General features: G+C 47.8%; 1 protein-coding gene across 1 annotated transcript in view; it reads right to left on the bottom strand.

Moving 5' to 3' along the window:
* Positions 1–12583, bottom strand: part of LOC142591298 (uncharacterized) — a 99395-nt gene that overhangs the window by 65013 nt on the left and 21799 nt on the right. Inside the window, exon 2 of the mRNA XM_075703625.1 lies at positions 1558–1587. Coding sequence (XP_075559740.1) covers positions 1558–1587 — 30 coding nt within the window. The remainder of the gene's footprint in view (positions 1–1557; positions 1588–12583) is intronic.

The following is a 12583-nucleotide window of genomic DNA, read 5'->3' as shown; positions in this document are numbered from 1 at the left end:
ACCAAACGAGACTAAAATTGCATTCATGAAATATAGCCGTACTGTAAAACTGTTTCTTAATGAAAAGATCAAAATAAATGCTCCAAAAGCTGAGGCAGAAAGAAAAACAACACAATGTTGATTTCATCAATGCTTATTCTCGCATTAAAGGCTTCGACTTGAACCAGCCTTTGAGAGTTCCGTTTTTGTACGCGCTTCGAAATAATTTTTCTAGAAGGCGCAGGAGAAGGACCTTTCTGGAGAAATTTCTTAGCAGTTCTTGCAGAACATTGAGGGCACTGACCCGTCTCAATTATAGAACATGAAACTGCACGGTCGCATGGAAATTTAGCAACAGCCTTGCGCAATGCACGAGCACTATTTCTCGGTGGCGGAGTGCTGTTGCTGGCGACTGGTACGGTCCGTTTGTGGGCTCTCATAGAGGACAGGGTGCTCCTCCTCTACTTCTACCTGGCACAAAACGTCGGCTCGGCCTCGCTCGAGATGTGACTACGGACTCGCTATTGTTTGCTCTAACTAGAGCACGAAAAGCCCATTCAGATTTCTCTTCATGGAAAATAACCTTTCCCTGCGCGATCCAGCACCTCAATGCTTTCAATGTCAAGCGTGCTTGGCGGAGGCATTACATGGCCTAATCTAAATTCACGCTTTTCCGCTGTAAAATCATAATACCTATTTGCTCTCTGTTTAGGTTTATTTCGTGCCTAAACTGGTGGATCTGGCGTTTCAAGCAAACCTATGACTGAATTGTCTGTAAGCCGGCGAACGGGCTCTCTAGTAGTGCGTACTAATTTTACTGGCACTTCCGCTTGGTGCTACACATTGATATGTGTCGCATGTCCTGATATCCACATGTACCTAGCTATAACGAAATTATCTTGTAACACCTCTGATAGCGTCCGCGCAACAGTGACTGCTTGTGTAGAGCCAATGCTCATATTCCGCGGCTTAAAGTTCACGGCCCGCTGCGAAAAAGTGCTCGCAGCTTAATACGAGAACATGTTTCACATATTTTGCTCCGAGCAACCACCTACCTTTCACACATGGAACTGGTTCGGGGGACTCATTTGCGGCGAACGCGCACAGTGTACAGGAAATATACTTGCCAAGATTGTACGGCTTATAAAAACGAATAAGCAAAATATATTTTGAGATGTAAGAACTGCTATAAAAACAGAGATAGGGCGAAGTAGTTTCGGTTGCCAATAAAAATATATTGGAAGCTCAAATGAAATACCTTTAAAAATATAAATTTTAAGCGTGGGCGGCAAAATTCGCTATGCAGTTTTCATTGTTACAGATCCGATATATATCTTCAAGGCTATTCTAGTTGTCATGTCGCTATGGCAGCTTTTAATGATAGGACGAAGTTCCGTACCCCTCGCGTAGTGCCGTGTACTCTCGCTGCAATGTCCGTTCAAGTTTAAAGCTACTATCGAAGAAATAAAGCAAGCGTATTTTGTTGGCGAGTGGGCGAGCAACACTGTATGACGCCAACAGTTCCACATTTAATCAACGCCCCCGAAGGTTTGGCACCATACGAATGTTTCTGCTCACCTTTTGGCTTCTTCGCGTGTAGCGGCCCGCCTGCAATGTGCAATGAAAGTATTAATGTTGTGCGAAAATGAGCTATAAAGTGTGTGGCGATCAGCGACATTCTCCGGCTCTAGTAACTGTGATAAACACTATCAATGAGTTTACCACATTATTTCTAATGCTTCAGCAAGTCATAAGGCATCAGGAAAAGCCGAAGGCTCATAATTGTCACCAGATGGGAACAAACATAGGCGAATTTAAGTAGTCAGTAAGAAAACGAGGGTAATGCAAGCTACAGGGACGGTGAACATTGCAAAAGCACGAAACCCCATTGCTCTTTCCAAGGCTCTCATTTTAATTTGTATTCCGAATATGTCTCAAAGGTAACGTATATGTGACGTAAGCATTTCGCTCCAACATTAGGCTCCTAAAAAGATATGTGAAAGCTGGCCAGACCGAGCAAACGGAAGATGCCTGCGATCAACTAAATCCAGCATTATTGCTGTGAGAATCCAGGGTTCCTGTACGAACCCGAAGTATAGTATGTTCGCGGACGGGGCAGCTCTATCCCTTGAACTTCACAAGAAGCATTTTCCAGACGGACGCACGGATGGACAGGAGGACAGACGGGCGGACAGAAGGAGAGACGGAAAGACAGGTAGAAGAGTGGACACAGGATAGCACGTGAAGTATCTTCAGAATGCATATCACATTTGTAACCGCTGTAAGCAGATGCCATGCAGGAATGTCCGCCGTGGTGCCTGAAGTTGCGACTTGCGCCCGTATTTTATCACCACTGATTGCATCCGTTAGCACTTGGGGTTCTTCAAAGCAGTTTCAAACAAAAATTTCCGCTGGTGGAGTACTCTATAACCTCTCGCATGTTATCACAATGAACGTTGCACTAGATTAGCATTTCACGTCAACGGAGCCACGCTGTGTTCACTTAGAATAACCAACGAAATGCTAAGAACTTGTCTTATGCAGCAGGCTGAGATCGTCTTGTTAATGTCGGTGATTTTTACGTGACTGCAAAAAGACCGCAAGAACCATGACGGCTTCTTTCTATTTCCGGACAAACATAGGCAAGGCGCCCTGCGAGTGCTCAGACCAATCAAAAGACGAGAAAGTTTTTCATCTGAAGCAGGGGTTGTAGATATCGGGAAGAAGCAGGTGCCGCTGCGCCTTAGTGAAGAGGTCCGCTTTGTGGTGCATGTGCGTTTTCTGTTGCGGCTCAGTATGTCGAAAAAAGAAGCCTAATCCCAATTGCAAAACTTCATCTATTGCCAAATGTGCAGCAGGCTTTCGTCTTCGTCTGTTAGCAGAGTCTAACGCCTGACGAACTTATTCCTTCTTGCGGAAGGTATCCAACAGGATCTTCGAGACCTTTCCTATCTAATGGCTCCAAGGTTGTATTTGCACATGCTGCACATTTGCACAGCGGAAAGAACCATCGATACCATTCCAGAAACTACCGATACATGCAGGTGCGTCCTTCGCTGTGCAATAAGATTTGTTAGGCGGTGAAACGTGGTCGCCCGATTAAGATAAACAAGTAGACGTGTCAATATCTCTCTCCTAAAGAGCATCGACCCGATGCTGCGCACAAAAGTAATAAAGAAATATACCTGTAGCAAAGAAAGAACAAAATAAGGACGTTGGTCAGCGCGCCTAAAACGGCTTAAACCCACCACTGTCTGTGGACCATTTGAGATCATGCGCTGCGCCACTGTGAATGCGAAATGCCGTCTGGAACGAGCTCATGGTCCAATTCGCCAATGCGTCGGGTGGTCCTCTAGGGTCCGAAATAGCGTGTCAACAGTTTCTCACTGAGTCCTCTTCGGCGTATCGGGGTCCAAACCCAAACATGGTCGCCGGGCTGGTATTCCACGTAGCATGGTTGAATATTGTAGTGTCGGCTGTCGGTCTTCTACTGGTTCTTGATGCGCAGGCGGGCGAGCTGTCGGCCTTCAGCGCGCTCATAGGTGGCGACGTCAAGATTCTCTTTGTCGGTACCGTGCGGCAGTATGGCGTCGAGAGTAGTCGTCGGGTTCATGCCGTAAACCATATTGAGCGGCGTGATCTGTGTTGTTTATCGCCCCGCCATGTTGTAAGCGAAGATTACATACGGCAGGACGGCTTCCCACGTCGTGTGCTCGACCACGACGTACATAGCTAGCGTGCCATCGAGGGTCTTATTTAGGCGGTCCGTAAGACCATTCGTCTGCGAGTTGTAGGCAGTTGCTTTTCTGTGGCTTGTTTGGTTGTATTGCAGAATGGTTTTGGTGAGCTCAATTGCAAATTCTTTTCTGTTGTCGGTGGATAGGATAGGAATGAACTTTATTTGTCTAACGGTTATTGATGTTGGTACCCGGGGCTAGACTGCCTTTCGGTGATGAAAACTTCTGGGTCACGATGTCGAAGCAAAATGTTCTCAGCGAAGAATTTCGTCACTTGTGCTGCACTACCTTTCGGCAGAGCTTTCGTTGCAGCGAAGTGGATGAGGTAGTCCGTCGCCATGACGATCCACTTGTTTCCATATGTTGACGTCGGAAAGGGTGCCAACAAATTCATCCCGATCTACTGAAACGGTTGGCAAGGTGACTTGAATGGCTGTTGTGATCCCGCTGGTCTCTTTGGCAGTGTCCTACTTCGGCAGTCACGGCAATTCTTAATGTAACGTGCAACGTCGGTGATCAGGCGCGGCCAGTAATGCTTCTCTTTTATTCTTGCAAGTGTACAGAAAACCCCGAGGTGCCCAGCTGTCTCATCGTCGTGCAGGGCGTGCAGGAATTCTGACAGGAACGCTGCCAGCACAACGAGAAGGTAGTTTGCAGGGGCTGGAAAAAAGTTCTTCAACAAGACGTCATTTTGCAAGAACAAAGGTAATCCTTGCGCTAATATCCTCAAACAAAGTCGGTCATGCCTTCCAAGTATTCAGCAATGCTTCTTAGCTCGAGGTCCACTCACTATTGCTCGGCAAAGTTGTCTGCGCTTACTGTTGCTAAACAGGGGTCGTCATCTTGGTCATCATGGCAGCGCGAGACAGGCAGTCGGCATCAAAGTGTTTTCTAGGGTGGTTGCTTGGGCTAGTTGGTAATTCATGATCAAAAATAACGTACAGCGCAAAGGACAAGGACAGCGATAGACGACATAGACAGCGCTGTGTATGTCGTCTATCGCTGTCCTTGTCCTTTGCGCTGTACGTTATTTTTGAAAGTGTTTTCGTCTGGACTTGTGGATAACAGTGGTCTCATATTCTTGCAGCCTGGGGGTCCACCGTGCTAGGCGTCCTGAAGGGTTCTTTAATATCGCTAGCCAACAGAAAGGGTGATGGTCGCTTACGAGTTTGAACGGTCAGTCATGTAGCTAAGAGCGAAATTTTGCTGTCGCCCATATGATGGCAGGGCATTACTTTTCAGTTCTAAAATAATTGCCTTCCGCTTTTGACAGCGACCGCCTAGCGTAAGCTGTCACCCGTTCAAGTCCATCCTTTCTCTTGACTAGGACGGCGCCGAGGCCTAGGCTGCTGGCGTCAGTGTAGGTTTTCGTATCGACATGTTCGTCGAAGTGCGCAAGTACCCATGGCGACTGCATCTGTCGTTTGAATTCTTGAAATGCGTTAGCTTGCGGGGATCCCCACTTGAACACATCATGTTTAGCTAGATTTGTCAGCGGCGCATCGATGCGTGAAAAGTTTTACAAAGAATCTGTAATGGGCGCACATTCCAAGGAATCTGTACTGCCTTATTGTCGAACGGCTGCTTGAACTTTGCAAGAGCAGCTGACTTCTGCGGGTCAGGGCGGACTCTTGGCTTGCTGATGACGTGTCCCAGGAACAGCAGCTCTTCGTACGCAAAGTGAGACCTTACCGGTTTCAAAGTGAGTCCGGAAGACTTGATTGTATTTTGTACTGTTTGAAGGCGTCTCAAGTGCTGGCAGAAACTTGCAGAAATAACGACGACGTCATCTAAGTGGACGAGGCAGGTGCGACCTCAACCCTGCTAACACCATGTGCATCACTCGCTGGAACGTTGCAGGCGCCGAGCACAGTTCGAATGGCATGACCTTGAACACATAGAGGCCGTTTGGCGTGATGAAGGCAGTCTTTTCGCGATCCCACCCGTTGACTTCTATTTGCCAGTAGCCAGACTTGAGGTCCATTGACGAGAAGTACGCGTATTCAGCACTGCAGAGCTGATCCAATGCGTCGTCTATGCGTGGAACGGGGCATACGTCTTTCCTTGTAATCTTGTTCAGCTGACGACAGCGGACGCAGAAACGTAGGATTCCGTCTTTTTTCTTTACCAAGAGCAGAGGAGATGCCTACGGACTTTTCGACGGCTGGATGATGCTACGAGAAGCATTTCCTTGATTTTTTGCTTGAAGGCTTCACGTTCAGGCATTGAAACTTGGTATGGGCTTTGGCGGAGTGGTCGAGCACACTCTTCGGTTATTATGCGATGCTTTACAACTGGTGCTTGTCAAATCCTCGATAACGTCTAAAACCTGTGTCTTCGTCGGAGAGAGATAAACTTCCGGTTCGGATGCAAGCGCACGTCTTCTCCTGACGCTCTGTTTCTTTTCGACAGTTACGCGCGCAGTTCAGGTTTCACCTTCTTCTGTCGCACATCCTCTTCATCGGTGTCGCTTCAGCCACACGTCGAGACAAGCCTCGGAAAGGAGCGTTGCTTTTTGGCCGTTTTACGGCCGCTTTTACGCGCGAGCGGGCGGCCTTGCTAAGCCTAATGCATGGCCGCGACTGCGTTGATGACCGAGCCCGGGCCATCGAAGCTACCTCCATCTGACGACCATGAACAACGCCAGGGACAATCAGCTTTAATGACGCCAACTCAAGACTGGGGCCAGGAAGCGGCTACGCGACGTCCCGAAGGCGTTCCGGAAGCGTCTACCACAGAACGCTCTGCTGGGATGCATGAAGAACGCTGTGGGCATGCTACCGCTGTCCAACCACATAGACGCGAACGCCAAAGACGAAAGAACAAAAATTGGAGGACGCTTAAGCTTCGCCTTCAAGAGTGGAACGCGACAGCGTTCCCGTCGACCCGCCAAGGGGTGTAAGACAATGGGCTACGGCGCAGCGACTACGCGCCCCGCATCGGACGCGCTGAGCGTCGAGCAACGCAGCGTTCGGCGCGACAACGAAATGTGCGCCTGAGCAAGCGACGCACGCCTGAGCCTTAGAAACAGCTAGTTTCTAAGGCAACACCGCGTTCACTAGAGGCGCTTTTGTACCGCTTTGAAGCATCGAACTCGTGGCTCAGTGGTAACGTCTCCGTCTCACACTCCGGAGACCCTGGTTCGATTCCCACCCAGCCCATCTTGGAAGTTGCTTTTTATTTATGAAGTGCCTGCCATGATTTATCGCTCACGGCCAACGCCACGGACGCCGACGCCGACGACACCGGCTTTTCTGCGACACGAGCTCCTTAACGCTATCGCGTTAATAGGGAACCGCAGCCGCCACCATCGTGATAGAGACAAAGCCACCAAAGCCACCTAGAAAAAAAATATAAGGCCACCGCATCACCTCCTCTCCTAGTCAATACGTCACAAGAGTCGGATGGTAGCGGTGGATGGGGGAGCGCTGCGTTTTTACAACGTGGCGCGCGTTCTGAAAACAAATTTTCTCCGTGGCTGCAACGCTAGAGCGGCAACGCGTGGAGCATTTGCTTGGTGGCTTTGGTGGGGCATGCTGCACCGTAAACGCGATTGCTTTTCTTCGATTGTGCGTGGTTCGTCGTACACGGAAGCGCAACGATGCCTGGCTGTTGTTGCGCACCAAACTGCAAGTCCAATTATGACGGAGGACCAAGTGTCCGAGTGCACAAGTTCCCATTTGACCAAGCCACTCGGGAAGCATGGACGAGAGCAGTTCCTCGGAAGGACTTCTCGCCAACGAAGTACACAGTGGTAAGTATTTCTTCTCTCTGTGGTTATTGTGGGTTTCCAGACGAATGGGTTTCGTCAGCATAGTGCGCAATGTATTCGTGCACGCGTGCACAATAGATGGGTCTTTGCACCTGTCGACGCGCTTGTAAATTCAACGTTTTCGTCGAGCTTCATACCGGTAACGGCTTGTTTTTTTATTTCAGCTCTGTGAAAAGCATTTCTTGCCAACGGATTACTTGAAGACGACATCTTACACGGACGTCAAGACAGGAAAAGTGGTCGAAGTTGCCATGAAAAACATTCGTCTGAAGAAAATTGCAGTTCCGAGCTTGTTTCCCAATTGCCCTGCCTATTTATCGCGACCGCAAGCGTGCGTTCGAGAAGCGCCAGGTGCGAAAAGAGCGCGCTTGGAAGCCACATATTTGCAAAAGGCAATAATGCTTTCTCAGCAAACTCAAGCAGATGAGGACGCCAAAAATGTGGTTAGTAGCTTTGCGGACTTGCTCAAGGCCTTGCCAAGCTTTCAGAGTTCGGACTTCTGGACAGTTTTGAACAAGGGCTCCAACGTTTTCTTTTTGGACTTGTCACTACAATTTGCTCCTGCAGTCCGTACTTCGGTGATTGTGTCCACAGACCTGCGCGTCGAAGTATTTTTTGGTGAAACGCGTGTGAGGAAGTGGGGTGATGTGTTAGTTTCTGAAAAGCTGTGCGACTTGAGAGATTTGAAAAGTGTGTTACACATGATCGAACAGACACATCAGGATATCAGCACTGAGCGTTCTGAAAAGGCCCGCCATCTACTGACATTGGTTTCGACATTGCTAGAGGAAGTAAGTGGAAAAAATTTGCACGCGAGTTGCAAGAATGGCACTTGGAAGTGCTTAAATTCTTGAAGAGTCAAGTTGATCTTGTTTTGAATAATGCTGGCCGATATCCCCCCGATTTATTGGTTTTTGCTAGCCTTTTGTTCACAATTTCACCTCATGCATAAAGATTCCTAAGAAGTTCGATGAAGCTTAAGAAGCCGCATCCTGATACGATCAGAAGACTGTGTTCATCGTGCGATGTACGCCCTGAAACAGAGCAGCAAGAATGTAGCTTTCTTTCCTATGCAAAGCGTATTGTAAGCACATATAAAGAGCATCAAAAGGCTGTAACGTTAATGATTGATGAGATTCACCTTCAATCATTTTTTTATTACAAGGCTGGCTTTGTTACTGGGGCTGCGGTCAATTCATCGACTGCAGCAAAAACTGCCCACGTATTTATGATACAGAGCCTGCTTTCTTCAAACAAGGATGTTGTACACATTCTTCCTGTGGTACAAATCGATGCTAAGGCGCTGCACGACTTCCTTCGGAAGATTGTTCTTGATCTAGAGGCATCTGGTTTTAGAATAATCGCAATGATCTCGGACAATAACTCTATAAACTGAAAAGCCATGTCCTACTTCGCTAAGACGGCAAGTGTCAGCATTGTTCACCAGCATCCTGCTGACCCATCACGACCCCTGTTTTTCGTGGTGGACCCAGTTCACATACTAAAGTGTATAAGAAATAACTGGCTGAATCAAAGAAACATTGGCAAATGCATATACTTTCCTGAACCGGAGGGTGATGAGGCTGAACCAAAGATACTTACAGCATCTTTCAAGGTATTATGCCAGTTGCACGAAGCTGAAAAGCATGAGCTCTTGAAGCTAGCGCCAACGCTCACTTTGAAGACACTGAACCTCTCGAACGTTAAACTGGCCTTAAAGATTTTTAACTCATCTACTGTTGCTGCTCTCAGTGTCGCAACGTTCCAGCATGCAAAGGAAACATCTCAATATGTCGACACCATTTTGACTTGGTGGAACATTGTTAATGTCAAAACGCCAAGAAAAGGACAGCGGTTGCGAGATCAGTTGCAAGGTCCAATAGTTTCATCGGCACGTCCTCAACTAGAATTCTTAGAGAGAATAGTTCGATGGCTTGATCACTGGGGAAGCCTCAAACATGACAATGGCCGCCTGACACGTGAAACGCACACAGCTTTCAGCCACACTACCCACGCCTTGCACGAACTTGCCATATACTGTCTCGAAAAGCTCCATTTCGAGTATGTTCTTTTGCGCAAATTTCAAACTGATAGCTTGGAGGATCGCTTTGGAAGGTATCGGCAATTGTCTGGTGCCAATTACCACGTGTCTATAAGGCAGATATATGAATCTGAAAACAAATTGCGTTTGCCGAAGGTTCTGGACCTGCCAGATTTGGACATGCTACTACCACCGAGCGCGAGCACGTTGGAGACAAGTGTAAATTCAGGAAACGGCCAGTTTCACGTCACTGTGACCGACTGTGACATTGAGAAAAAAAAACGTCAAGGCTACCGGTACTAACATAAGTTGCCGGCTATTGTGCCCATACAGCTCTAAAAAAGTTGATATGCGCATCTTGCAGTGAAAGCCTTGTGTTCGAAGACGTCGATCTAGATGACCCTGAGAATGCATTAATCACGAAGATGACGAGGGGTGCCTGAAGTTTCCACGAGCAGTTGTAGCTAATGCTGTACTCATTACTGAAATTATATTGGACAAGCTCAGGACACCAGAATATGCCGTACGATTTTTCAGCCTTCCTAGGCAGAAAGATACTCTTGTCGGCCTTGTGTTCGCTACGCTTCATGACTTTGAGGATGTAGATGTGTGTGATTTCGGTCATCCTGCACAGGAGGTAATGGGGCATGTTGTAAGTGCTGCTGCGAATACACTGCTGAACAACTTGTGCCGCACAGAAAATGACAAATTACGCAACGCCAAGAACGACCGAAAATTGCAGACCTTGAAGGCCTGAGATATGTTTCTCATTATTTATTTTTTATTTATGAAGCTCTGTATTGTTGAACATCTACCTATGTTTGTGTTAACAGAACCCTTGCAAAAAGAAACCTGTGGCGTAGCTAGGACTTATTTGCCTCCATTATCAAAATTTAAACCCGGCATTTTGGCGAATTCAAATGTTAGCGTTTGAGTGTATTGTGCTACCTGTTTATGATTCGAACTCCCCGTGCTACCGCAATACATTAATTGCATGTTTTCCTTCAGGACTGAGAGTAGGCCTCTCGTTTTTGACTTACTTTAAACCATTATCTCAGCATTTTATGAAGACCAAAAAGGCCTGCAAACAAGGCGGGTGGAAATAAAAGAACCACAAGAAATGGTACAACAAAGACGGAAGCTTATTCTATTTGACAATTAGTTGTGCGTGACCCTTTAATATTAAAATTTTCACAATAAAATGAACCACGATATTTGTGTGTCCAGCGAGAACTGTTTCACGCAATGCAAGAGTGAGAATGATAATTGTATCTGGAAGATTTCAAATGTTTGTTTCTGAATGCAGTTCTTATCATTTGTGAATACAGTATATTCTGTGTCTTCAATATGCAGTTTTCCTCTTTCTTTCTTTCCGTCTAAGGTTAAAGTGACTAAGCAGCATGCAGTTTGCTTGTCTTAGTCTTGACCAAACATCACAAGCACAATAAGGCGGGTCGTGCTGCGATGCATGTAAAAAAATGTCGCCAGTCAAGTAATCCAAGGAAGGTATGAAATAATGTTGCCTTCTATGGTGGTGTTGACTGCGGTGAACCAGCGGCTCTCCCTTATTTTTTGCGTCAGCTATACGTGTCTTGCTGTGGAACCGAAGCATATGCATTTATAGGTTGCTGTCACTTTGAGGACAGCACTAACTTTCCCATGCCATAGTATCCGCGACGCGCAAAGTGACACCCTGCAAGCACAACGAACCTAGGTGCGGAGACACCGACGGCGTCGACTGTCCGGCCCATCCGACTAGCGTGACGTCACACCGGCGTGCGGAGGCCTTACATTTTTTCTAGGTGGCTTTGATAGAGACCGCTCTGCAAGTCTGTCAACGACGGCCAGCGCGGTATCGAAACGAACGTGGCACGACTCTTTCACGTCATCAGCCTACGAAGACGCGTCCGCCCCTTCCAGTGACGAAGACGACTTGCAAACACAAGCACCACCGACGTCCTCAAGCCTACAATCTGATGTGACAACGCCACGTCAAAGACTGCATTGCACGCGCCTCAAGAACTGTTTTTTTACGCAAACTCAAGTGAGAAACTAGAGGCAATACGAGACGTCAGAGCTCTCTCCCAGGACGTGTGTAAAGATTACGGTGACGAAGGAGCGTGGAAAGTGCAACGCCGTAAGCACAACCAGACGCGGCCGAGAAGAAAACACCGACAGAAACTTTCGTGCTTCTCGTGAAACCACAGGTAAACGTGACGCTCACGACTGTACCAGGCAAGGACCTCCACCGCAACTTCGTGATGGCGACACCCGCTGCCGTCAACACCAAGCCTTTGACGCACACGTTGCAACCAGCATCTAACACTACAAGATTGCTCGTTCACGATAAGAGGCAAGCAGATGGGCTTCTCAAGCTTTCACACCTAGACGTGAACCACGGACAGATACCAGTACAATTGTATCAGGCATCAGGCGTTATATACAACGTTGACTGCAATGAAACAAAGGCTGAACTCCGGGCAGCCTTGACCTGTGAGCACCGCGTATCCTTGACGCGCGTCCAATGGGAAAGCGTGGGACATGTCTACGAACTTTTGAAGGACGCCACTTCCCTAACAGAGTCGTGTATTACGGCCGCATCACCCGAGTTTCAATTTGCGAACCTAAAAGCATCGTGTGTAATCGTTGTCATCGCTTTGGTCACATAAAGGATGCCTGTCCGCACGAAGCGGTATGTCCTACATGCGGCACGACACACGAAGGTAGCACTACTACCAATGAATGCAAACAGACGCCGCCCAGGTGCTGCAACTGTGAACAAGGTCCCACGGCGACTGACCCGAAGTGTCCAGCTAAATTGAAGTCCGACGCAAAAATTGCTAAGAAACTCCGCCCAAGGCCCAGCTTTCGTCGTAGAAGGCACGGCGCACACCGATCGAGAAGCCGCACTAGAACTGTACAGTCCCATGACATCAAATTGACGCAGCAGCTACTTGAGCGTGAAAACGTCTCAACGCAGCCACGTACCATAAAGGAAGCAGTGAACGAGACTGTTTCAAAGAACTGCGCACAACCAACAGCGGGAGGAAACGG

Source organism: Dermacentor variabilis, chromosome 8 (genome assembly GCF_050947875.1).
Source record: "Dermacentor variabilis isolate Ectoservices chromosome 8, ASM5094787v1, whole genome shotgun sequence".
Lineage (NCBI taxonomy): Eukaryota > Metazoa > Arthropoda > Arachnida > Ixodida > Ixodidae > Dermacentor > Dermacentor variabilis.
The sequence above is the reverse complement of the archived record's forward strand: the minus strand, read 5'-3'. Positions and strand labels throughout refer to the sequence as shown.